This window comes from Oncorhynchus kisutch, linkage group LG22, assembly GCF_002021735.2.
Source record: "Oncorhynchus kisutch isolate 150728-3 linkage group LG22, Okis_V2, whole genome shotgun sequence".
NCBI classification, from domain to species: Eukaryota; Metazoa; Chordata; class Actinopteri; order Salmoniformes; family Salmonidae; genus Oncorhynchus; species Oncorhynchus kisutch.
In genome coordinates this window covers 51935426-51963401 of record NC_034195.2, presented here as the reverse complement: position 1 = coordinate 51963401, position 27976 = coordinate 51935426, and the positions used below count along the sequence as shown (strand labels likewise).

The 27976-nt window shown below is 42.2% G+C and overlaps 1 protein-coding gene across 1 annotated transcript in view; it reads left to right on the top strand.

Annotated features, from left to right (window-relative positions):
* The first annotated feature begins 4615 nt into the window (after positions 1 to 4615).
* Positions 4616 to 27976, top strand: part of LOC109884512 (reelin) — a 267753-nt gene continuing 244392 nt past the window's right edge. Inside the window, 1 exon segment of the mRNA XM_031801457.1 lies at positions 4616 to 5222. Coding sequence (XP_031657317.1) covers positions 4976 to 5222 — 247 coding nt within the window. The 5' untranslated portion in view covers positions 4616 to 4975.

Below are 27976 nucleotides of genomic sequence, written 5' to 3'. Positions count from 1 at the left end.
AAAGCGGACACCGCGCTGAAGGCATAGGAACTGTTCCCAGGACCGTAGGTGCTTGCGAAGGGTGGGGGCGATGACGTCAAAGTTGGGCCAACTTTTTGGATGACAAGAGAGAGTTTGGGAGAATGAGTGCCCTGAGAGTTCTGCTTTACTTACAGACATAATTTAAACGGTTTTAGAAGCTTTAGAGTGTTTTCTATTCAATAATATTTATTATATGCATATATTAGCAATTTTTTACATATTTTTTTCTGTTTACTATGGGCACGCATTTCACCAACGGGGGCAGTATTCTGCCCTAGCCTTAACTTAAGTCAAAACTATAACTCTGCAACTCCAGCGTATATTTGTCCTTGTGTTTCAGGTTATTGTCCTGCTGAAAGGTGAATAAGTCTCCCAGTGTCTGTTGGAAAGCACACTGAACCAGGTTTTCCTTTAAGATTTTTCCTGTGCTTGGCTCTATTCCATTTATTTTTATCCCAAAATACTTCCTAGTCCTTGGCGATGACAAGTATACCCATTACATGATGCAGCCACCACCATGCTTGGAAACATGAAGAGTGGTACTCAGTGATGTGTTGTGTTGGATTTGCCCCAAACATAACGCTTCGTATTCAGGACATAAAGTTAATTTATTTGCCACATTTTTCACAGCTTTACTTTAGTGCCTATATGCAAACAGGATGCATGTTTTGTAAAAACATTTTTGGGGTACAGGCTTCCTTCCTTCTGATACATCCTCAGTTTTCTCCTATCACAGCCATTAAACTCTGTAACTGTTTTAAAGTCACCATTGGCAACATGGTGAAATCCCTGAGCGGTTTCCTTCCTCTCTGGCAACTGAGTTAAGAAGGATGCCTGTATCTTTGTAGTGACTGGATGTACTGATACACCATCTGAAGTGTACATAATAACTTTACTACGCTCAAAGAGATATTCATTTTTACCCATCTACCAATAAGTGCCCTTCTTTGCGAGGAATTGGAAAACCCTACTGATCTTTGTGTTTGAATCTGTGTTTAAATTCACTGCTCAACTGAGGGACCTTAAAGATAATTGTATTTTGTGGGGTACAGAGATGAAGAAGTCATTCAAAAATCATGTTAAACACTATTATTGGACACAAAGTTACATACAACTGGTTAAGATTTTACAGATAATGTGACTTATTGAGCACATTTTTACTCCTGAACTTATTTAGGCTTTCTATAACAAATGGGTTGAATACTTATTAACTCTGACATTACAGCTTTACATTTTTTAATTAATTCGTACAAACGTCTTGAAAACACAATTCCACATTAAAACAATTTTAAATTCAGGCTGTAACACAACAACGTTTTGAAAAAGTCTGGGATGTGAATACTTTTCTGGAAGGCACTGTAGACAAGGGTGTTTCTTTCTAAATCTTTATTTCTAAATCATGTCCAAACAATGGAATGTCCAAACAATGGAATGTCCAAACAATGGAATGCCCAAACAATGGAATGCCCAAACAATGGAATGTCCAAATAATGGAATGTCCAAACAATGGAATGTCCAAACAATGGAATGTCCAAACAATGGAATGCCCAAACAATGGAATGTCCAACCAATGGAATGTCCAAACAATGGAATGTCCAAACAATGGAATGCCCAAACAATGGAATGCCCAAACAATGGAATGTCCAACCAATGGAATGTCCAAACAATGGAATGTCCAAACAATGGAATGTCCAAACAATGGAATGCCCAAACAATGGAATGTCCAAATAATGGAATGTCCAAACAATGGAATGTCCAAACAATGGAATGTCCAAACAATGGAATGTCCAAACAATGGAATGCCCAACCAATGGAATGTCCAAACAATGGAATGCCCAAACAATGGAATGCCCAAACAATGGAATGTCCAACCAATGGAATGTCCAAACAATGGAATGTCCAAACAATGGAATTGGCCACAGGTGGACTCTAATAAAGGTATAGTGACATCTCAAAGATGATTAAAGGTAATTGGATGCACCTGTCCTTAATTTTGATTGGCATTGCAAACAGGAGTGAATACGCATGTTTTTATTTATTTATTTAACCATTATATAACTGTAAATTAGATATTTATGTAATTCATTTTTAATAAACATGTTTTCACTTTGTCATGTTGGGGTATTATGTGTAGATGGTTGAGAAGGAAAAAAAGGCAATTGAATCCATTTTGAATTCAGGCTGTTACACAACAAAATGTGTAATAAGTCAAGGGTGTGAATACTTCCTGAAGGCTCTGTAACTATTTGACAGACTTGAAAGAATCAAACAAGCAACAGCCAGTTGGAATTGGTATCTGGCCCTAAACAGAGAGTACAGCATGGCAGAATACCTGACCGCTGTGACTGACCCAAAAACTTTGAAAATCCTTGACTATCTACACATTCAGTGAGCATAGCCTTGCAATTGAGAGAGGCCACCGTAGGCAGACCTGGCTCTCAAGAGAAGACAGGCTATGTGCACACTGCCCACAAAATGAGGTGGAAACTGAGCTGCACTTCCTAACCTCGTGCCAAATGTCATATTTCCCACAGATCACACAGACACAAAAATAATTTGAAAACAAATCAAACATTGATAAACTCCCATATCTGAAATACCACAGTGTACCATCACAGCATCAATATTTGTGGACTGTTGCCATGAGAAAAGGGCAACCAGTGAAGAACAAACAACATTGTAAATACAAACTATATTTATCTGTTTATTTATCTTTCATACATCAACTACTTGCACATTGTTACAACACATTTGAAATGTCTATATTCTTTTAACATTTGTGAGTGTAATGTTTACAAATGTTTCACTTGTTTGTTTCCCTTTTGTTTATTGTCTATTGTCATGCCAATAAAACCCCTTGAATTGAATTGAAATTGTGTGTGTGTGTGAGAGAGAGAGAGAGAGAGAGAGAGAGAGAGAGAGAGAGAGAGAGAGAGAGAGAGAGAGAGAGAGAGAGAGAGACAGAGAGAGCTACGGGCTAGAAAACAGTACTGTCGGCCTCTGGTGTCTCTCTGCTCTGTAGTGGTGGGTTAATCTAGAACAGAGAACACAGGGAGGGAGACGGGGGAAAGAGAGAGACGGGGGAAAGAGAGAGACGGGGGGGGGGGGGGGTGGCTGGGCTGACAGTGAAAAGAGAGAAAGTTGGAGAATCACATGGAAAAGGATATTCTAATGGAAATCCCAAATAAATAATGAGAGGAAGAGGAGGAAAAATAAAATATGTGGAATTGGTGGAACTGAAAAGAGACCGTGTGTTTTTGAGGTAGGGAAAAAAATAAAGATAGAGAGAAAGAGAGAGAATGTTAGAGAGAGAGAGAGAGAGAGAGAGAAAGAGAGACAGAGAGAGAGAGAGACAGAGAGAGAGAGAGAGAGAGAAAGATATAGAGACAGAGAGAAAGAGAGACAGAAAGAGAGAGAGAGAGAGAGAGAGAAAGAGAGAGAGAGAGAGAGAGAGAGAGAGAGAGAGAGAGAGAGAAAGATATAGAGACAGAGAGAAAGAGAGAGAGAAAGAGAGAGAGAGAGAGAGAGAAAGATATAGAGACAGAGAGAAAGAGAGAGAGAAAGAGAGAGAGAGAGAGAGAGAGAAAGATATAGAGACAGAGAGAAAGAGAGAGAGAAAGAGAGAGAGAGAAAGATATAGAGACAGAGAGAGACAGAGAGAGAGAAAGATATAGAGACAGAGAGAGAGAGAGAGAGCGGGATATGGAAAGAGGGGGTTAGTATGGAGACAGACAGAAGGGAGGGGGACTAAGTGAGAGGGAGAGCTGAGAGAGACGGAGGGAAGAGCTAATGGAGGGGAGGGAGGGGTGATACTGGGTGAGAGAGGAGGAGACAGGCTGGATAGTGGATGGAGAAAAGACAAAGAGAAGAGTGAATAAGCTGGGATCTCTCTCTCCTCTCAGAGATCTCTATGTCTTGTATGGTGGAGATAAAGAAACCAACCGATGCATAGCGATAAGACAGCTAAGGTCTCTGAAGAGAGATGGAAGGGTGCTGGGTGGAGTGATACAGTGGGATAGAGAGAGAGAGGGCTGAAATAGAGAAAGCAAGGTGTCGAGAAAGGAAGAACAGAGAAAGCTGGAATAGAGAGAGGGAGTGAGGAATAGAGAGAGGGAGTGAGGAATAGAGAGAGGGAGTGAGGAATAGAGAGAGGGAGTGAGGAATAGAGAGAGGGAGTGAGGAATAGAGAGAGGGATAGAGGAATAGAGAGAGGGAGTGAGGAATAGAGAGAGGGAGTGAGGGATAGAGAGAGGGAGTGAGGAATAGAGAGAGGGAGTGAGGAATAGAGAGAGGGAGTGAGGAATAGAGAGAGGGAGTGAGGAATAGAGAGAGGGAGTGAGGAATAGAGAGAGGGAGTGAGGAATAGAGAGACGGATAGAGAGAAAGAGGGTGAAAGAGCTGGAGAGAAAATCACAGAATGATAGACTGACTGACATAAAAAATGGGAGGAGAGAGAGAGACAGAGAGAGACAGAGAGAGAGAGAGAGAGAGAGAGAGAAGGGGGAGGCCAGCTCATAGAGCGTACAGCACGTGTGGAGCTGAAAGAGAGAGAGGGAGGGAGGGAGGGGTGGGTGAAGGGGAGGAGAGAGGGAAACAGAGGGAGGGGGGGAGGAGGTATTTAAACCATGGAGCAGGACAGAACAGACTAGCTCTGAACTCCCACAGAGTAGACGGAAGAGAGGAGAGAAAGAGAAGAGAAGAAGAAGAAGAACATAGAAACAGAGTGCTACAATCTGCTTTATAGCCAGCACCACACACACACACATATATCCACACACTTCTAGAACGTAACCTCACCCATCCAGCTGGACTTTCTTTCTCCAAGTTGACTCCAGCCCTCAAGCCATCTGGAGCTCTATCTGTGACAACCTGTCCACCACCACGCACCACCACTCTCACTCTGCCTACTCCAGCTCGCCCTCGTTCCCTCTTTCCCTCGTTCTTCACGGGGGGGATGGCACGGGCCTCTTTCGGGGGTGCCCTCGGCTGTGCCCTGCTGGCCCTGGTGTTGGCGGCCGGTATGGATTTGGGGAGTCCCCCTGTGGCAGGCTTCTACCCCCACTTCAACCCTTTCTTCTTCCTGTGTACCCACCATGGGGAGCTGGAGGGGTCCGGGGTGGCAGAGGGAGGGGGAGAGGTGCTCCTCACCCTACAGATCGCTGGGGACCCCACCCACTACACTCCGGGACAGGAGTATCAAGGTGAGTTAGGCTGCACACAGTGGTAGGGTACACACCCAGGGTAAAATGATGTGAGTGTGTATGTGTATAGAGTATAGTGGAGTCTGTTTGGAGATTGTATGTGTATAGCCGGTGGAGACTGTTTGATCATCTTGTGTGTGACTTTGTGTGTGTGTATGTGACCCGCTGTGTGTGTGTGTGTATGTGACCCGCTGTGTGTGTGTTACCCCGCAGTGTTTGACTGTGTGTGTCTGAATGTGGAGGATCATTTTTTTTTGCATGGCTGATATAAATCATTGTCTTTATTAAGTTAAGAATAAATTGTTGTGTATCTATGGTAGAACATTTTTGTGTTTTTCAAGCAGATTTCTTGCTGGCAATTCTTGAAAAATGTGGGGAATGTTTCCAACATACAGATGGAAGGAGAGGTCACTTTATGGTTGGCTGAATTTAGGATGGACGGTTGACAATTGAATGATAGACAGGTCACTTTATGGTTGGCTGAATTTAGGATGGACGGTTGACAATTGAATGATAGACAGGTCACTTTATGGTTGGTTGTATTTAGGATGGACGGTTGACAGTTGAACGATAGACAGGTCACTTTATGGTTGGCTGAATTTAGGAGGGCAGTTTCCACATTGCATATGTTGAATAAGTTGAATAGGAATTAAGTTTGTCTGCTTTGTTCCACGGTTTCTGGTTATTTTGTTGAATTTGTTTTTCAATTTTATGAGTCGAATTTGAACAAAAGAATTTCGGACTATCATTCTAAATCACTATTAATCTTATTTGTTATATTGTTATCACTTACTTCCCAGTAAACCGGGAACATTCTCAGAACATTATCTAAGATTCCCATTAAGTTTCATTCATGATTTTATGTGACGTTAGGATGATCACATCCAAAACACATTCAAATAATGTTCATGTTATACAATGTTTGTATAAAACATTCACCTGACGTTGCGAGAACGTTCACAGGAACACATTTTGTCTGTTATTCAAAGGTTTCCAGAATGTTTCCTGAGGTTGTGAGAATACTGTAGTTTGGAGGGAGAAACACCAAAACACCAAAACTGTCCAGTTGTGCAGATGATTCATACACCGAACAAAAATATAAACGCAACATGTGAAGTGTTGGTCCCGTGATTCATGAGCTGAAATAAAAAAGATCCCAGGAATTTCCGCACAAAAAGCTTATTTCTCAAAGCAATTTGGCATGATCCTTACACAGATGCACCTTGTGCTGGGGACAATAAAATGCCACTCTAAAATTAGCAGCTTTGTCACGCAACACAGTGCCAGAGATGTCGCAAGTTTATATTGAGCGTGCAATTGACTGCAGGAATATCCACCACAGCTGTTGCCAGAGAATTGATTGTTCATTTCTTTACCATAATTCGCTTCCAACTTAGTTTTTTTGAGAATTTGTCAGTGCGTCCAACCGGCCTCACAACCGCAGACCACGTGTATGGCATCATTTGGGTGAGCGGTTTGTTGATGTCAACGTTGTGAACAGAGTGCCCCATGGTGGCGGTGGGGTTATGGTATGGGCAGGCATAAGCTACAGACACATTTTATCGATGTCAATTTGAATGCACAGCGATGATACCGTGACGAGATCCTGAGGCCCATTGTCGAGCCATTAATCTGCCGCCATCACCTCATGTTTCAGCATGATTATGCACTGCCCCATGTTGGAAGGATCTGTACACAATTCGTGGATGCTGAAAATGTCTCAGTTCTTCCATGGCCTGCATACTCACCAGACATGTCACCCATTGAGCAGGTTTGGTATGCTCTGGATCGACGTGTACGACTGCGTGTTCCAGTTCCTGCCGATATCCAGCAACTTCACACAGCCATTGAAGAGGCGGTCACACAAGAGACTGACTGGTTTTCTGATCCACACCCCTACCTTTTTTTAGAGCCTAATGAATCCATTTAAATTGACTTATTTAATTATATGACCTATAACCCAGTAAAATCAGAGAAATTGTTGTTTTTATATTTTTGTTCAGCATACAAAGATTATTTATGGGGTGCAAAAAACTATTCACGTTATGTCGTAAGAACGTCCCTAGAACACATTACTGTCTGTTCTTTAAAGGTTCCCAGAATGTTTCTTTAGTTTTGTGGGAACATTGTGGGTATATAACAAGAGATAGGTTTCCAGAAACACTAAAACTGTCCAGTTGTGCTGACATTCAGACAGAATTTGTATTAGGGTGCAAAAAAACAACAACATTCCTTTGATGTTGCAAGAATCTTGACAGAACCCCCTTTCTGAGTTCTTTAAAGGGAAATCTCACAAATGTTCCACTTATTATTCATCATCTTCAGCATCACTTCAACATACAGAATGGTAATATTGCGCGTTTGAATCTTTTAAAATTTTAACCTTCATTTAACAAGTCAGAGATGGAGATGATGGTTTGATTTAAAAAAAAATTAAAAACTTAATTTAACCAGGCAAGTCCGAGATGGAGATGATGGTTTGATTTTTAAATTTTTTTAACCTTCATTTAACTAGGCAAGTCAGAGATGGAGATGATGAATATGAAGTTGAAAGTTGAAGTTGAGAAATTGTGACATTTCCCTTTAAAGGTTCCAAGAACATTTAGTTAGGTTTTTGGGAACAGCGGGGATACATTACACGAAGCAAGTTCCCAAAAACACAAAATATGCTCAACACAAAATACTGTACCTAATATTACCACAAATGTGTAGCAGATAGGAATACATCCCCATTATGTTCCACTTCAGATTTAATTAGGGAAAGGCGTTCCGTCAACAGGGACAGTTGTGAATCATGCGCCTTGTGTCACGATCGCAGATTTTAGAGAAACAACAAATGCCTGTACATATAAGTGTCTTATATCGGCTGAAAGCTTAAACTCTTGTTAATATAACTGCACTGTCCAATTTACAGTAGCTAATACTGCGAAAAAATTACATGCTATTGTTTGAGGAGAGCTCCTAACAACAAAACACTTTTTTTCACCGCGATAGGTTTCATAAATTCACCTCTGAAGGTGAAATGTTTTTCTTACATTCTAAAATCTTGCTCTGATTTATCATCCAAAGGGTCCTAGAGATAACATGAAGTGTCGTTTTGTAAGAAAAGGTTCATATAGCATGCACGATCAAATTTTGTATTTCCACACGTTCAATTAGCAAAGAAAGGAATCTGTGAAAATCTAACCCTAAACATTGTTTCAACCAGTCAAATCACATTTATATTTATTCCTCAGAGATCCTAGAACGTAACCAAACTTCCCTATATCATTAGGGGTGTAGTATATCCTATAGGACACCATATCAGAGATCCTAGAACATAACCAGACTTCACTATATCATTAGGGGTGTAGTATGTCCTATAGGACACCATATCAGAGATCCTAGAAGGTAACCAGACTTCACTATATCATTAGGGGTGTAGTATATCCGATAGGACACCATATTTGGTCAGAGAGCGACGCCTTCATGGCACGCCGATGACGAGGGTGGTCTACACTTGATCGACTCTAACTTTGTCAAATAAGCACCAATCGGGGTCAAACAAAGATAGCTAGATAGCCAATGAGCTGGGCTTTACGGGAAACCCTGTATCTGTCGCAAAATGTAGCAAAAATTATACGAATTTTCAGAGTTTTCAGAGTTATGAAAACTGTTTGTTCTGCAAATGTTGAACTTATAATATGGCTACAATACTGGAAAAGCTAAATCAAAGTCCACAGATTTGATGATATTTTTGCAGAAAAATGTCATACGAATACAGATTTTCCCAAATGTAGCTTGGTGACTTCACACTAAATGTCATGTAGTTTGCTCATACTTCAAGTTATCCGTCTGAAACTTTGCACATACACTGCTGCCATCTTGTGGACACAGTCGGATTTACAACCAGAGTGATGGCTGGAAGTGGGACCTATCTGTTGCATTTCAAAGATGGTGGTGTATTGTCTTCTACCAGATGTATTGTGTTATATTCTCCTACATTCAATTCATATTTCCACAAACGTCAACGTGTTTCATTTCAAATGGTACCAAGAATATGTATATCTTTGCTTCAGGGCCTGAGCTACAGGCAGTTAAATTTGGGTATGTCATTTTAGGCGAAAAATGAAAAAAGTGGGCTATCCCTAATTATAATTTGATTTAAAAAATATATATACTTAAGTAGGCAAGTCAGTTATTCTAGTGACACCCCATCCCGTGAACGGGACCGTTGTCATCGTCTGACACTAATTAGCATAACGCAACGGACATAAATATTACAAGAAAATATTCCTATTCATGAAAATCACAAGTGAAATATATTGAGACACAGCTTAGCCTGTTAATCACCCTGTCATCTCAGATGTTCAAAATATGCTTTACAGCCAAAGCGAGACAAGCATTTGTGTAAGTTTATCGATAGCCTAGCATAGCATTTTGTCCAGCTAGCAGCAGGTAACTTGGTCACGGAAATCAGAAAATCAATCAAATTAATTTGTTTACCTTTGATGAGCTTCGGATGTTTTCACTAAGGAGACTCCCAGTTAGATAGCAAATGTTCCTTTTTTCCAAAAATATTATTTTGGTAGGCAAAATAGCTCCGTTTGTTCTTCACGTTTGGCTGAGAAATCGCCCGGAAATTGCAGCCACGAAAACGGCGAAAAATATTCCAAATTAGCTCCATAATATCGACAGAAACATGGCAAACGTTGTTTATAATCAATCCTCAAGGTGCTTTTCAAATATCTATTCGATAATATATCCATCGGGACAATTTGTTTTTCAGTAGGACTGATTGGAGTAATGGCTACCTCTGTATTTTACGCGAGAATCTCTCTGGGAGCATCAGGTGACCACTTGCGCAATGTAGCCGCCTACGGGTATTCTTCAACATAAATGCGTAAAACTACGTCACAATGCTGTAGACACCTTCGGGGAATGCAGAGAAAGAGTAATCTGGTTGATAGGCCATTCACTGCTCAATAGGGACACATTGCAACATCAGTTCTGTTATACTCACAGACAATATTTTTACAGTTTTGGAAACTTTAGATCTTAAGCTGTCAATTATATGCATATTCTAGCATCTTGTCCTGACAAAATATCCTGTTTACTACGTGAATGTTTTTTTCTCCCAAAAATGAAAATACTGACCCCTAGTCACAAAAGGTTAAGAACACATTCTTATTTATAATGAAGGCCTACACCGGCCAAACCCAGATAACTGTGCAGTACCCTATGGGACTCCCAATCACAGCTGGTTGTGATACAGCCTGGATTTGAAACAGGGTCTGTAGTGACACCTCTAGCACTGACATGCAGTGCCTTAGACCACTCAGGAGCCCAAGTATTGGCGTATGTATTGGTATTACGTATAGGCACACATTTGAATTTCGTAGGACATTTGAACAGCATTGAATCATACAATCAGGAAACCCATGCTCCTGCGAGTGCTGATCTACGATCACTTTTGTTTTTCAGATCATGGAAAATAAGACATGAGGAACCATGGCATGCGTATTAAAGTAGAAATTATATTGGTTAACACACCCAATATGAATAATTAAAACGCATGGTTCCTCCTGTCATATTTTCCTTCTGGTTCCTTCTGAAAAGTTAAACTTTCACTTTTTACACAATATTGTTTTTTCTTCTTCCAGTTAGTGTCCATTCTGTATTTATAAATCTGGATGAAATGAAGACATCCTCTCTTCTGGTATCTGTTTTCTTTATTATTATTGTCTTATTAAAATAAACATTGTTAAATAATCTGTTGAATTGAACATGTAATCTGCAGATCTGGAAAAAGATGATTAAATGTCAGGAATTGTAAAAAATAAAAATAAAAATAATAATAATAATAAAAATAATAAAAAATATAAATAAAATAAAAAAATAATAAAATAATAATAATAATAATAATAAAATAAATAAATAATAATAATAATAATAATAATAATAATAATAATAAAAATAATAATAATAATAATAATAATAAAATAAATAAAATAAAAGAGTTTAAATGTATTATGTGTATTTTATGTATATTAGGTGTAAACTTCTGACTTTAACTGTAACTTTCAGTTTAAAATGATAAAAATATATATATACGTACGTGCTTCTTAAATACAGGCTCAGAACATTCACAGTATATAAGAAAACAATCAAAACACAAATTCTTGAAAAAATGATGATACATAATAAACAAAAACCAAATGAATGGTTCAATGGAATAATCATTTATTGATTTAAATGTTTTTTTTTATCTCAATATCAAATCATTTATGGGTAATAATGAAGTAACTTACTGTGATTGTGATTTAAATTGAATTATAATTAAAATGGTCGACAATAAAAACGCAATAGCAAATAGTGAAATAAAAAATACAGTGTTAAAAGATGAACATGAAGGGGATGGGAACTCCGAAATTATTCTGCGTCCTGATTGGCCATATTAGATTCAAAATCCCCCACTAAACTGCAGCTCTACTTTGGTGGCATAAAGTGTTAATCCTAGTAAAAATTCCCTGTCTTAGGTCAGTTAGGATCACCACTTTATTTTAAGAATGTGAAATGTCAGAATAATAGTACAGAGAATGATTTAGTTATTTTATTTCAGCTTTAATTTCTTTCATCACATTCCCACTGGGTCAGAAGTTTACATACACTGAATTAGTATTTGATAGCATTTCCTTTAAATTGTTAAACTTGGGTCAAACATTTCAGGTAGCCTCCCACAAGCTTCCCACAATAAGTTGGGTGAATTTTGGCCCATTCCTCCTTACAGAGCGGGTGTAACTGAGTCAGGTTTGTAGGCCTCCTTGCTCGCACACGCCTTTTCAGTTCTGTCCAGACATTTTCTATAGGCTTGAGGTCAGGGCTTTGTGATGGCCACTCCAATACCTTGACTTTGTTGTCCTTAAGCCATATTGCCACAACTTTGGAAGTATGCTTGGGGTCATTGTCCATTTGGAAGACCCATTTGCGACCAAGCTTTAAAATCCAGTCTGCAATGCTAAATCTAGTCTGCAATGCTAAATCTAGTCTGCAATGCTAAATCTAGTCTGCAATGCTAAATCCAGTCTGCAATGCTAAATCCAGTCCATTCTGGAATGCTAAATCCAGTCTGCAATGCTAAATCCAGTCTGCAATGCTAAATTTAGTCTGCAATGCGAAATCCAGTCTGGAATGCTAAACCCAGTCCAGTCTGGAATGCCTAATCCAGTCTGCAATGCTAAATCCAGTCCAGTCTGGAATGCTAAATCCAGTCCAGTCTGGAATGCTAAATCCAGTCAGCAATGCGCAATCCAGTCCAGTTTGGAATGCTAAATCCAGTCTGCAATACTAAATCCATAACATTCTCTACATGCAGATTGGAATACATTCCCGTTACGTTTCTCTTCAGATTTAATGACAATAACAATTTGACGACTGTGTTGGCGTTGACATATAGGCACATATTTTAATTTCATAGGACATCTGAACAGCAATACATCATACAAACACAAACATCATTTTTTATACTTATATGTTGCCAATGTGCCCTTTTGAACCTGTAATGTTTGGTTTCCACTAAAAGAGAGGACGTCAATATTTCGTCCAGATGTATCCAGTCATCGATTTAAAAAAAAGAAAGATAGTGTGAATATTAAAAAAAGAAAATGCACCCTCTATAATTCCTACTTTTATATGCCCCCCCCCATCTTATTTTTCATGATCTGAAAAGCTAAAGTCCTAGATCAGCACTCATAGTCATAGTCTTGGATATGTTGTAAATATGGGCCCAGAATGACACGGCACATGAAGAGGATGGGGGGTAACCCAGTTACCAGTATATCTCTGGGTTAGTTATGGGTTAGTTATGGGTTATGGGTTATGGGTTATGGGTTATGGGTTATGGGTTATGGGTTATAGGTTAGTTATGGGTTAATTATGGGTTATGGGTTAGTTATGGGTTATGGGTTATGGGTTATGGGTTATGGGTTAGTTATGGGTTATGGGTTATGGGTTATGGGTTAGTTATGGGTTAGTTATGGGTTAGTTATGGGTTATGGGTTATGGGTTAGTTATGGGTTATGGGTTATGGGTTATGGGTTATGGGTTAGTTATGGGTTATGGGTTATGGGTTAGTTATGGGTTAATTATGGGTTATGGGTTAGTTATGGGTTATGGGTTTGTTATGGGTTATGGGTTAGTTATGGGTTAGTTATGGGTTAGTTATGGGTTATGGGTTAGTTATGGGTTATGGGTTAGTTATGGGTTAGTTATGGGTTATGGGTTATGGGTTTGTTATGGGTTATGGGTTATGGGTTAGTTATGGGTTAGTTATGGGTTATGGGTTATGGGTTAGTTATGGGTTATGGGTTATGGGTTATGGGTTATGGGTTAGTTATGGGTTATGGGTTATGGGTTAGTTATGGGTTATGGGTTATGGGTTAGTTATGGGTTAATTATGGGTTATGGGTTAGTTATGGGTTATGGGTTTGTTATGGGTTATGGGTTAGTTATGGGTTAGTTATGGGTTAGTTATGGGTTATGGGTTAGTTATGGGTTATGGGTTTGTTATGGGTTATGGGTTAGTTATGGGCTATGGGTTAGTTATGGGTTAGTTATGGGTTAGTTATGGGTTGGTTATGGGTTAGTTATGGGTTAGTTATGGGTTATGGGTTAGTTATGGGTTGGTTATGGGTTAGTTATGGGTTTGTTATGGGTTATGGGTTAGTTGTGGGTTATGAGTTAGTTATGGGTTATGGGTTAGTTATGGATTATGGGTTAGTTATGTTTAAGAAGGATAAAAAAGGAACCACGGAATTCCTCATTGACCATACTTCCATAGTTACATGCAACAACAAAGTGTGAAAGAGATTCTCTGTTGGTGCAGAGGATAAACGACCTGGCTTAGGAACCAAACATTACAGGTTCAAACTGCACATTGTCAGCATATAAAGTGTATAAAAAAAAAGATGTTTGTGAGATTAAGGTCTATAAAAAATTAAATGCCTTCAAATGCAAAATTCTAATTAAATCTGGAGAGAAACTCAATGGGGATGTATTCCAATCTAGTTAATTAAGGACACATTTGCTCGGTGAGAATGTTGTGGTAATATTAAGTCAAACTTAAATATACTTAAGAACTTGTCCCGTTTGGTGTTTTTAAATCACTGATTAATAATTTTGAGGCTGATTCCCTGACCTGTCAATGTTTTTAATTTGCTGTTTTATACTCTTTTGAATTCAAAGGTTTTTAATAGATTACTTGTTAATTTTTCACGTTGTCTGTCTGTAATTTTTTGTAATGACTTGGTGCTGCCTATCTTGGCCAGGGCGCTCTTGAAAAATAGATTTTAATTTCAATGAGCCCTTCTTGGTTAAATAAAGGTTAAATAAATCAAATAAAATAATGTTTCCTAAACGTTTTAGAAATGTTCTGTGGACCTCCAAGACAACATTGTGGGAATGTTCTGTGGACCTCCAAGACAACATTGTGGGAATGTTCTGTGGACCTCCAAGACAACATTGTGGGAATGTTCTGTGGACCTCCAAGACAACATTGTGGGAATGTTCTGTGGACCTCCAAGACAACATTGTGGGAATGTTCTGTGGACCTCCAAGACAACATTGTGGGAATGTTCTGTGGACCTCCAAGACAACATTGTGGGAATGTTCTGTGCAACGTGTGTGAATATCACAACCATATTCTTTTCAACATCCCATACAATTCCCGTAACTCAGTTAAATCTCCTGGGAACCTTTAAAGAATTTAAACCAGGTGTTCCGTCAAACATTCTTACAACATTATAGGAATGTCCTGTGCAACCTAACTTAAACATTGTATGAATGTCATCACAACTGGATAGTTTTAGTGTTTTGGGATCCTTTCTCTTGTCATATCCCCATAATGTTCAACAGCCTAAAGAAACATTCTGGGAACCTTTAAAGAACTGACTAAATGAGTTTTGGGAACATTTAAAGAACTGACTAAATTAGTTCTGGGAATATTTAAAGAACTGACTAAATGAGTTTTTGGAACATTAAAAGAACTGACTAAATTAGTTCTGGGAACATTTAAAGAACAGACTAAATGAGTTTTGGGAACACAGACTAAATTAATTCTGGGAAAGTTATTGTAAGATCAGGTGAATGTTTTTTTTCACCCTAAAAAGAAACATCGTAGAATCATCCGCACAACTGGACAGTTTTTTGTGTGTTTTGGAAACATATCATTTATGATGTCCCCACAATGTTCCCACCAGACATTTCCCAGAACCTCATGAAACATTCTGAGAAACTTTAAAGAACAAAATGTGTTCTAGGAATGTTCTTGCAACAACAGGCAAATGTTTTATACAAACATTCTAGAATCATTTGGACAGATTTGCCGCGACCAACATTTTTTTCTTTGTACTTTCACTGAACCAATTTTGGTTTGCTGGGATGAGATACGACTGTTTGGGACTGTTGTGTGTGCTGTGTTTGGATTTATGTAGAATTGCTGGCTGTGACACTGCAGAGCTGTTCCGTGTTGTGTTTGTGTGGGGCGGCGGGTGGATGGATTTAAACGGGTGTTTATGTAAGTATTGATGCAGAGTGAAGTGGGACATTTGTTATGAGAATGAGCTGATGCCGGAGATAGCTGCTAGCTGGTGTTTTCTGTGTTGTGTGATCCCACTGCCCCGCTCCTCAGTGTGTAGGTGGCTTTATATCCTCAGGACAAACTGACTAACGGAGAGATCACAAAAACTGAATGAGAGAGAACACAAAGTGAGGGAGGGAAAAAGAAAGAGAGAGAGAGGGAGAGGGAGCGAAAGAGAGAGAGAGAGGTGGGGGGGGAAATGCCAGTGGGAAAGGGAGGCAGAGAGAGAGAAGGGGGAGAGAGAGTGAGGGAAAGGGATGTAGAGAAAGGGAGAGAGCAAGTACAGAGACAGGGGGAGAGGAGAGAGAGACGGGGAGGGATATATAAAAAGAGGGAGGGAAAGAGAGGAAGGGGGAGGGAGGAGGGTATGGAGGGAGCTATTTAAATCAACTGGGGCTGTGTGTGTGAGAGATCGGAGTTGAGAAGTAGGAGTAGGGGAGATTTAAATGACAGTGTGAGCTAGATTGAGCTGATCAGATACGGGGATATGGGGACGAGGGTTGCATGCTTTGGCATAATTTGACAGCTCATTGTGGGTAGTACTTAGATTTGGAGGAAAGGGGTAAGCCAAGAAGATGGAAGCATAATGGGGAATGAGATAGTCACAGGTTGAGGCTTGGTAGTCCTTGTGCACTTAGGATGAAGTGTTCACGCTTGCCTGATGAAGAGCAGAGGACAAAGATCTTTACTTCTCCCCCCTCTCCCCTTGAGGAGACTCCTATGTTAGGTACAGCTACAGCTCATCCCTTGGCAGTAGTACCAGTGGATTACTTTAGCAAAGCCCACTGACACCCCAATCAGATCAAATACTGTATGAATAAATGCTATAGATGGAAGGAAAGTAGTCTATACCATATCCTATATATATATACCATATCATATATATATATATACCATATCATATATATATATACCATATCCTATATATATACCATATCATATATAGGTAAACCTCTTCTCTTTTTGTCTCTATAACAAAGACCATACAACAAAAACATGTACAGGAGGAAATAAATACAAATCTTAGAATCAACTATTAAAGACCAGAACACAGAATCAACTATTAAAGACCAGAACACAGAATCAACTATTAAAGACCAGAACACAGAATCAGCTATTAAAGACCAGAACACAGAATCAACTATTAAAGACCAGAACACAGAATCAACTATTAAAGACCAGAACACAGAATCAACTATTAAAGACCAGAACACAGAAAATTGGAAAACACTAAACAAACAACAACACGAAGAATTATCTATTCAAAATGGAGATGTATGGGTAAACCACTTCTCCAATCTTTTTGGCTCTATAACAAAGAATAGAGAGCAAAAACATATACATGATCAAATACAGATCTTAGAATCAACTATTAAAGACCAGAACCCACTGAATTCTCCAATTACATTGAATGAACTACAAGACAAAATACAAACCCTCCAACCCAAAAAAGCCTGTGGTGTTGATGGTATCCTCAATGAAATGATAAAATATATAGACAACAAATTCCCATTGGCTATACTACAACTCTTTAACATCATCCTTAGCTCTGATCACCACAATCCACAAAAGTGGAGATAAATTTGACCCCATGACTATATTTTTAAAACCTTTATTTAACTAGGCAAGTTAGGTAAGAACAAATTCTTATTTACAATGACAGCCTAGTAACAGTGGTTTAACTGCTTTGTTCAGGGGCAGAATGACAGATATTTACCTTATCAGCTCAGGGACTCGATGTAGTAACATTTCGATTACTGGCCCATCGCTCTAACCACTAGGCTACCTGCCACCCTCATTGAATGTACTACAGGACAAAATACAAACCTTCCAACCCCAAAAGGCCTCTGGTATTGATGGTATACTAAATAAAAGCTCTGGCATCTTCCCCAATATTTGGAACCAAGTACTGATCACCCCAATCCACCTAAGTGGAGACTAATTTCACCCCAATAAGTTCCCAGTGATTTGCGTCAACAGGAACATTCTCCACATTGTCATTAATGACTTGTACATTTCCTCACTGAAAACAAGGTACCGATTAAATGTCAAATTGTCTTTTTCCCAAATTATCGTACGACAGACCACGTATTCACCCTGCACAGCCTAATTAACAAACAAACAGACCAAAACAAAGGCATGGCTATATAAATTCCAGGCTGTATTATAACCAGCTGTGATGGGGAGTCCCATAGTGCAATGCACAGTTGGCCCAGTGTTGTTAAGGTTTGGCTGGGGTATGCTGTCATTGTAAATAAGAATTTGTTTTTAATGGTGTTTATTGATAGGTTTTATGCTCCACAGCCTGTATGGATGAAATTAAATATAAATATAAACTAATTGTTCTTCTGACCTGACCTTTATAGCTATCTCTCCTCTCACCTCCCGGTAAGATAAGGCCGTTTTTATAGACTAAGTGGAGGGATCGAGATACTGCTGGAGGAAGAAGACACACACACACACAGATAGGCACGCACTCACACACACACTCACGCACACACGCACGCAGGCAGGCAAGCACTCAAACACACGCACTCGCACGCACTCACACACACACTCACTTACACATGCACGCACACATGCACACACGCACTCACACACACAGGCAGGCACGCACACACACTCACACACACTTGCACGCACACACTCACACACACACTCACAGACACACTCACGCACACTTGCATGCATGCACGCACTCACACACACAAAAACAGCTCTTTATTTTGGTCATCTTGAAGGAAATGTATTTTTTTCTCTAGCCATTCTTCCCAGCGCTGAGTACTGGGACTGTTGCACAGCTCCACGTCAGCTACAGATCCAAGACTTATGTTTTCTGTTTTTTCAATCCAGAGCTGTGGTTCATAGATAACAGGCACAGTAAAAACCATTCAGACTGAACAGACCTTCTGTACTGTACCTGAAGTGTACCTGTTTTAACCCCCTCTCTGACTGCCTGTTTAACTCTCTCTCTGACTGCCTGTTTAACTCTCTCTGACTGCCTGTTTAACTCTCTCTCTGACTGCCTGTTTAACTCTCTCTCTGACTGCCTGTTTAACTCTCTCTCTGACTGCCTGTTTAACTCTCTCTCTGACTGCCTGTTTAACCCTCTCTCTGACTGCCTGTTTAACTCTCTCTCTGACTGCCTGTTTAACTCTCTCTCTGACTGCCTGTTTAACCCACTCTCTGACTGCCTGTTTAACCCTCTCTCTGACTGCCTGTTTAACCCTCTCTCTGACTGCCTGTTTTAACCCCTCTGACTTCCTGTTTAACCCTCTCTGACTACCTGTTTTAATTTGTTCGTAACTGACTTGCCTAGTTAAATAAAAGTTTTAAACATTAAAAAACCATTCAGGGAGGTTGATCGAGGGCAGTCAGGTCACCCCTGATACAAGTCAGTATTCAACGTCCATCCATGTCTGAGGGCGACGTGTAAACCGCTCACTAGGAGAAACAGTAAGCGCTGTCACCTTCCGGTTTTTGCTAGGATGTTGTTGACAGAGATGGCGGATAAACGGAAGCATCTGCCTCTGATTTCAAAGTTTGCAAGTCGAATCCAGTGTTTTTTTTTTTATCCTAAACTTTAACCCTTACCTTAAACATTCTGAGTTGCCTACTCATAGAAAATCGGCATTAATGTCTAAACTTAACCTTAAACTCTTTGAAATTTGACGTTTGGAAAATGTTTGGAATTTGATGTTTGTGAAACATGAACATCTAACATGAACACCGATGTGAGACGGTGAGGGGGGAGAGACGGAGGGGTGGGAGAGACGGAGGGAGGGGGGAGACAGAGGGGAGAGAGACGGCGGGGGGGAGAGACGGAGGGGGGAAACGGAGGGGGGAGAGATGGAGGGGGTGAGGGAGGGGGGGAGACGGAGGGGTGGGAGAGACGGAGGGGGGAGACGGAGGGGACAGAGACGAGGGGGGGAGAGACGGAGGGGGGAGACGGAGGGGGGAGAGATGGAGGGGGGAGACGGAGGGGGGGAGACGGAGGGGTGGGAGAGACGGAGGGGGGAGACGGAGGGGAGAGAGACGGCGGGGGGGAGAGACGGAGGGGGGAGACGGAGGGGGGAGAGACGGAGGGGGGGAGACGGAGGGGTGGTAGAGACGGAGGGGGGAGACGGAGGGGAGAGAGACGGCGGGGGGGAGAGACGGGGGGGAGACGGAGGGGAAGAGACGGAGGGGGGAGACGGAGGGGGGAGACGGAGGGGTGGGAGAGACGGAGGGGGGAGACGGAGGGGGGAGAGACGGAGGGGGGAGACGGAGGGGGAGAGACGGATGGGGGAGAGACAGAGGGGGGAGACGGAGGGTGGAGAAAGACGGAGGGGAGAGAGACGGCGGGGGGGAGAGACGGAGGGGGGAGACGGAGAGGGGAGAGACGGAGGGGGGAGACGGAGGGGGGGAAACGGAGGTGGGAGAGAGACGGAGGGGAGAGAGACGGAGGGGGGGAGACGGAGGGGGTAGAGACGGAGGGGGAGAGACGGAGGGGGGAGACGGAGGGGGGAGAGACGGAGGGGGGGGGGGAGGGGGGAGAGACGGCGGGGGGGAGAGACGGAGGGAGGAGAGACGGAGGGGGAAGAGACGGAGGGAGGAGAGAGATGGGGGAGAGACGGAGGGGGGAGAGACGGAGGGGGGAAGAGACGGCGGGGGGGAGAGACGGAGGGGGGAGAGACGGAGGGGGGAGAGACGGCGGGGGGGAGAGACGGAGGGGGGAGAGACGGAGGGGGGAGAGACGGCGGGGGCGAGAGACGGAGGGGGGGGGAGAGCGTAGACAATCTATTTGAGTTCATGGCCATGCCAACAAAACATATTGAATTCATATTTAGGGGGTTTTGTGTGGGGAGGGGTTGTGTGTGTGTTTGGGGGGGGTTAAGGAAAAGGATGGTGGATGGAATGGAATGGCACTGTGGTGTCCTTGGCAAGTGAATGGAGATTTGCTGGAAAAAGGGAGGTAGAGAGAAAGAGAGAGAGGGAAAGAGAGAGAGGGAGAGAGTGAGAGGGAGAGAGCAAGAGAAAAATAGAGGGGGAAAGGAAGGTAGAGAAAGAGAAGGGGGCGAGAGAGAGAAAGAGAGAGAGAGAAATTCCAGGGGGAAATGGATGTAGAGAAAGGGAGAGAGCAAGTACAGAGACAGGGGGAGAGGAGAGAGAGAGCAATAGGGGGAGACAGAGGAAAGGAAAGAGAGAAGGGTTGACTGTTTGCCATTGTGTCTGTGGCAGTAATTTATGCATTTCTGAATCTGGGATTTGTGATGTTTGTATTTCAGATCAAAGCTTAGATCTATGTAATTGAGTGCTCCAGTATTTACAAGTGCTACTGTATTATTATGGGGCTTTATTTTGTATCCGTTTCTAATGCATGTGTACTGCATGTGTACTGCAATGTGTACTGCATGTGTACTGCATGTGTTCTGCATGTGTTCTGCATGTGTACTGCATGTGTACTGCATGTTTACTTAATGTGTACTGCATGTGTTCTGCATGTGTACTGCATGTGTACTGCATGTGTTCTGCATGTGTTCTGCATGTGTACTGCATGTGTACTGCATGTGTACTGCATGTGTACTGCATGTGTTCTGCATGTGTACTGCATGTTTACTTAATGTGTACTGCATGTGTTCTGCATGTGTACTGCATGTGTACTGCATGTTTACTTAATGTGTACTGCATGTGTTCTGCATGTGTACTGCATGTTTACTTAATGTGTACTGCATGTGTTCTGCATGTGTACTGCATGTGTACTTAATGTGTACTGCATGTGTTCTGCATGTGTACTGCACGTGTACTGCATGTGTACTGCATGTGTACATAATGTGTACTGCATGTGTTCTGCATGTGTACTGCATGTGTACTTAATGTGTACTGCATGTGTTCTGCATCTGTACTGCATGTGTACTGCATGTGTACTTAATGTGTCATGCATGTGTACTGCATGTGTACTGCATGTGTACTGCATGTGTACTGCGTGTGTACTGCATGTCTACTGAATGTGTACTGCATGTCTACTGAATGTGTACTGCATGTGTACTGCATGTGTACTGCATGTGTACTGAATGTGTACTGCATGTGTACTGCATGTCTACTGAATGTGTACTGCATGTGTACTGCATGTGTACTGCATGTGTACTGCATGTGTACTGCATGTCTACTGAATGTGTACTGCATGTGTACTGCATGTGTACTGAATGTCTACTGAATGTGTACTGAATGTGTACTGAATGTCTACTGAATGTGTACTGAATGTGTACTGAATGTGTACTGAATGTGTACTGAATGTGTACTGCATGTGTACTGCATGTGTACTGAATGTGTACTGAATGTGTACTGAATGTGTACTGCATGTGTACTTAATGTGTACTGAATGTGTACTGAATGTGTACTTTGTGTGTATTTGTATGTATTCTGTGGAAGAGTGTGATTGTAGTGTTTGCGGAGTTTCAGTGTGTGTTATGTGCTTTTGAATAGAGTAGAAATGTATTTGTGAGACAGTTTCTGTGTGCCGGCATGGGGGTTGTTGGGTCATTGTGAAGCACGGTTTGAGAGCCACTCACTCCCCTGCTGTGGCAGTCAGGCAAAGGTATGCTGTGTGTGTGTGTGTGTTTGTGTGTGTGTGTGTGTGTGTGTGTGTGTGTGTGTGTGTGTGTGTGTGACCAGATTTCATTGTTCCTCTCTACTATAGAAATCTAAACAACACTCAGCCACTCAATTGGAAGCAACACTACCACATGACAGAACACTGTTTAGAGAGAGGAGAGGAGAGAAAGGGAGGGGAGAAAGTGTGTGAGAGAGAGAGAGAGAGAGAGAGAGAGAGAGAGAGAGAGAGAGAGAGGAGAGGAATGGAGGGGAGAAAGTGAGAGAGAGAGAGAGAGGCACAGGAGAACGAAGGGAGAACGCTATAGAGGGAGAGAGAGATAAGGGAGAGGGAGAGAGCAAGTGATGGAGAGGGGAGGGGAGAAAAGCTATAGAGGGAGAGCTGTTTAGCAAACCAGTCAACAGCATCACGGGCCAAAATGACCATTGCTAATCTGCCGATAGTAACAACGTCGTGCTCCTCCATAATGGGTCCTTTCATATGTTAATCGCTGGAGAGACACAGAGAAACAATCAACACTTCAAGCAGATGTAGACCATGTCTCTTAAATGGTGACCTAGGGATAAATTCACCCTGCAAATAGCTTATACCATCAATGTTCTGCAGTGATAGCATATCTGATTAGAAAATACTGAAATACACTGCTATTTGCAGTCCTGCTATTTGCACAGTAGTGCGTTATCTACTTACCGTTGCGGAGGTGTCATGTTGACTGATGCCTGTTAAACAACATGCGACACATGTCTTCATGAGGGTTCCCAGTAGATACAAGATACCAGATAACAGAACCTCAGAGAGGCTTGTCAGAAATGTGAGGGGCAGTTTCCTGGACATGTATTTTGTCCTGTACTAAGAAGCCCTTTCAATAGAGATTCGCTACCCAATTATCTCGTCTTTCGAAGGCGACCACAACAACATCAACAACAACAACATCAATAACAACAGCAACAACAAAATCAACATCAACAACAACAGCAACAACAACAACAACATCAACAACAACAACAACATCAACAACAACAGCAATAACAGCAACAACAACAGCAACAACAACAACAGCAACAGCAACAACAACAGCAACAACAACAACATCAACAACAGCAGCAACAACAACAACATCAACAACAACAACAACATCAACAACAACAGCAATAACATCAACAACAACAGCAACAACAACATCAACAACATCAACAACAACAACATCAACAACAGCAGCAACAACAACAACATCAACAACATCAACAACAACAGCAATAACATCAACAACAACAGCAACAACAACAACAGCAACAACATCAACAATAACATCAACAACAGCAGCAACAACAACAACAACAACACAATGTGGTTAACAGAGAGGGAGACTTCTTTAAAACTAGAGACAGACTGCATGCCTTGTCTTTTTTCTGATTCTTACACGTCAACATCCAGCCTATCACCAGTCTCTTTACTGAGAAACAAGGCTGTCGAACGCAGAGAGACACTGAGAGGTCAGGGGTCATCTGAGACACTTGACAGACCCTCAGAGGTCAAGTGTCGGAGGAGACACAGATGTCACGCGACGTGATGAGAGACGGATGTCATTTTGGAGGAAATAAGACCCTTTACTCCTAGTGCTCTTTCCAACTGAGCCGTCTTCACACCTTTGGTCAGCATGTTCGGAGCCTACTGACACTAATATCGCTGCTTTATAAACTAGTTAGGGCTAAGGGGGGCAGTGTCCTGAATTTACGCCTGACTGACGTCCCTGTTGCTCAGGCCCAGAAGCCAGTATAGGCATATAATTGGTAGTATTGGATAGAAAACACTCTGGAGTTTCTAAAACTGTTAAAATAATGTATGTGGCTATAACAGAACTGATATGGCTGGCAAAAATCAGAAGAAAATCAGACCAGAATTAAAATGTTGTTCCAGCTCCCAGGCATAGAGACAACGCTGTGTCTAAACCTAAGGTGTCAGTCAGTGAACCGTCACATGAGGACATGCAGGACACTGTCCTAGTTTTCAGCCTGCAGACAGTGGCCAGATTAGGGTAACAGGGAGAGGAGTGGAAAGGGCGATGCCCTCCATCGATTTTTGCCAGCCGTATCAGTTCTGTTATAGCCACATACATTATTTTAACAGTTTTAGAAACTCCAGAGTGTTTTCTATCCAATACTACCAATTATATGCCTATACTGGCTTCTGGGCCTGAGCAACAGGGACGTCAGTCAGGCGTAAATTCAGGACACAGCCTTGTTTCTCAGGACTTTAATGGTTTAATAGAGTCATCTCCTTTGACTCTCAATTCAATTCAAGGGGCTTTATTGGCATGGGAAACATATGTTTACATTGCCAAAGCAAGTGAGGTAGATAATATACAAAAGTGAAATAAACAATAAAAAATGAACAGTAAATATTACACATACAGACGTTTCAAAACAATAAAGACATTACAAATGTCAAATTATAAATAGACAGTGTTTTAACAATGTACAAATGGTTAAAGTACACAAGATAAAATAAATAAGCACTCTCACTCTCTCTCTATCTCTCTCTCTCTCTTTCTCAATCTCTCTCTCTCTCAATCTCTCTCCCTCTCTCTCTATCTCTCTCTCCCTCTCTTTCTCTTTGAGCTGTGAGGGGAAAGCAAAGTGCCAATAGCATCATCGTTTCAGACTCTCTGCCTCCTGCTGCTTAGTCTCAGTAGGTCACTGTACAGGGTGTGTGACTATAGAAGTGTGTTAAGTGTATCACTGTTGTGTGTGTGCGTCCATGCATGTGTATCCCTGAGGACATAAAGGTTAGTCTGGGCGTTCTCCATTATGTCAATATGTAGCATTATACCAAAGGAGACATTGAACGATGAATCTTGTATTCATTGACTGATGAGCATTATGTTCATCCAGAGATCTTCCTCTCTCTGAAGACCCAGAGGGGTGCGATAGCTTCCTCTTTCTGAAGACCAGAGGGGTGCGATAGCTTCCTCTTTCTGAAGACCAGAGGGGTGCAGTAGCTTCCTCTTTCTGAAGACCAGAGGGGTGAGATAGAGTACTCTTTCTGAAGACCAGAGGGGTGCGATAGCTTCCTCTGTCTGAAGAGCAGATGGGTGAGAAATGTGAATGATGAGAATGAAAATGCATAGGGTAGATTTGTCTTTTGTCACACACACACAAACACACACACACACACACACACACACACACACACACACACACACACACACACACACACACACACACACACACACACACACACACACACACACACACACACACACACACACACACACACACACACACACACACACACACACACACACACACAGCATTTAACTCTTTGGTGGGTGATCCATCATGGCTGACAGACAGACAGGTCAGATCTGATGCTCCGCAGACTGAGCTCTAATGTGATGTCCTGATCACCAGACTATAAAAAGAATCCTTTGTGTTCAGCTCAGACCATGGTGTGTGACAGCCCAACGTTAATGTGTTCCTTTGACATTCTGCACAAAAGCATTTGACGCCTACAAGGCACTAAGTGACCTTGTCATTGTCCGCTTCGTGTCTAAGAAATACCCTTCAGCTGGCTATCGTTGTCCTCTTCGTGCCTAAGAAACACCCTTTAGCCTGGTATCGTTGTCCTCTTCGTGTCTAAGAAACACCCTTCAGTTGGGTATCGTTGTCCTCTTCGTGTCTAAGAAACACCCTTCAGTTGGGTATCGTTGTCCTCTTCGTGTCTAAGAAACACCCTTCAGTTGGGTATCGTTGTCCTCTTCGTGCCTAAGAAACACCCTTCAGTTGGGTATCGCTGTCCTCTTCGTGTCGTGTCTAAGAAACACCCTTCAGTTGGGTATCGTTGTCCTCTTCGTGTCTAAGAAACACCCTTCAGTTGGGTATCGTTGTCCTCTTCGTGTCTAAGAAACACCCTTCAGTTGGGTATCGTTGTCCTCTTCGTGTCTAAGAAACACCCTTCAGTTGGGTATCGTTGTCCTCTTCGTGTCTAAGAAACACCCTTTAGCTGGGTATCGTTGTCCTCTTCGTGTCTAAGAAACACCCTTCAGTTGGGTATCGTTGTCCTCTTCGTGTCTAAGAAACACCCTTCAGTTGGGTATCGTTGTCCTCTTCGTGTCGTGCCGAAGAAACAACCTTCAGCTGGGTATCGTTGTCCTCTTCGTGTCTAAGAAACACCCTTTAGCTGGGTATCGTTGTCCTCTTCGTGTCTAAGAAACACCCTTTAGCTGGGTATCATTGTCCTCTTCGTGTCTAAGAAACACCCTTCAGCTGGGTATCGTTGTCCTCTTCGTGTCTAAGAAACACCCTTTAGCCGGGTATCGTTGTCCTCTTCGTGTCTAAGAAACACCCCTCAGTTGGGTATCGTTGTCCTCTTCGTGCCTAAGAAACACCCTTCAGTTGGGTATCGCTGTCCTCTTCGTGTCGTGTCTAAGAAACACCCTTCAGTTGGGTATCGTTGTCCTCTTCGTGTCTAAGAAACACCCTTCAGTTGGGTATCGTTGTCCTCTTCGTGTCTAAGAAACACCCTTCAGTTGGGTATCGTTGTCCTCTTCGTGTCTAAGAAACACCCTTCAGTTGGGTATCGTTGTCCTCTTCGTGTCTAAGAAACACCCTTCAGCTGGGTATCGTTGTCCTCTTCGTGTCTAAGAAACACCCTTCAGTTGGGTATCGTTGTCCTCTTCGTGTCTAAGAAACACCCTTCAGTCGGGTATCGCTGTCCTCTTCGTGTCGTGTCTAAGAAACACCCTTCAGTCGGGTATCGTTCAGAGTTGAGCGTGTACAGATTGAGGTGGATTAAGCCAGTGCAGTCAGAATAACACCTTTAAATCAGCAGGCTTCCACTGTAGGTTGTTTTTGTTTTGTGATGTCAGAGTGTGGCTGATTGGTTGGCTGGCTGACTGACTGACTGGCTGGCTGGTTGGCTGGCTGACTGGTTGGCTGGTTGGTTGGCTGACTGGTTGGCTGATTGGCTAGTTGGTTGGCTGGCTGGCTGGTTGATTGGTTGGCTAACTGTCTGGCTGGTTGGCTGGCTTGTTGGCTAGCTGACTGACTGACTGACTGACTGGATGGCTGGCTGGCTGGTTGGCTGACTGGCTGGCTGGCTGGCTGGCTGGCTGGCTGGTTGGCTGACTGACTGGCTGGTTGGCTGGCTGGTTGGCTGACTGACTGACTGACTGGCTGGCTGGTTGGCTGGTTGGCTGACTGGTTGGTTGGCTGGTTAGCCAAGAAACAAGCTTCTTTGACATTTCTGGAAAATGATTGTGTCGCTTCAGGGCATGGAGAGTCGTCTCAGATAACAGTGACATTGTTAGCCTGCACCAATGTGCTTCCAAAGCAGTGTGTGTGCCAATGTGGTGCCACCCATTGCCAGGTGTGCAGTATATGAAGCAACAGATTTGATGCCAGCGAAAGGGAAGGCCTGCCAAACAGTGGTGTGTGTGTGTGTGTGTTTATGCCTTTACGTGTGCGTGCCAGTCTTATCTGGGCAGCCGATGTTGGAACTCTTGTATTTCATATTTTTTTTATTTCCGCCCCATTTTATTTGGCAGCC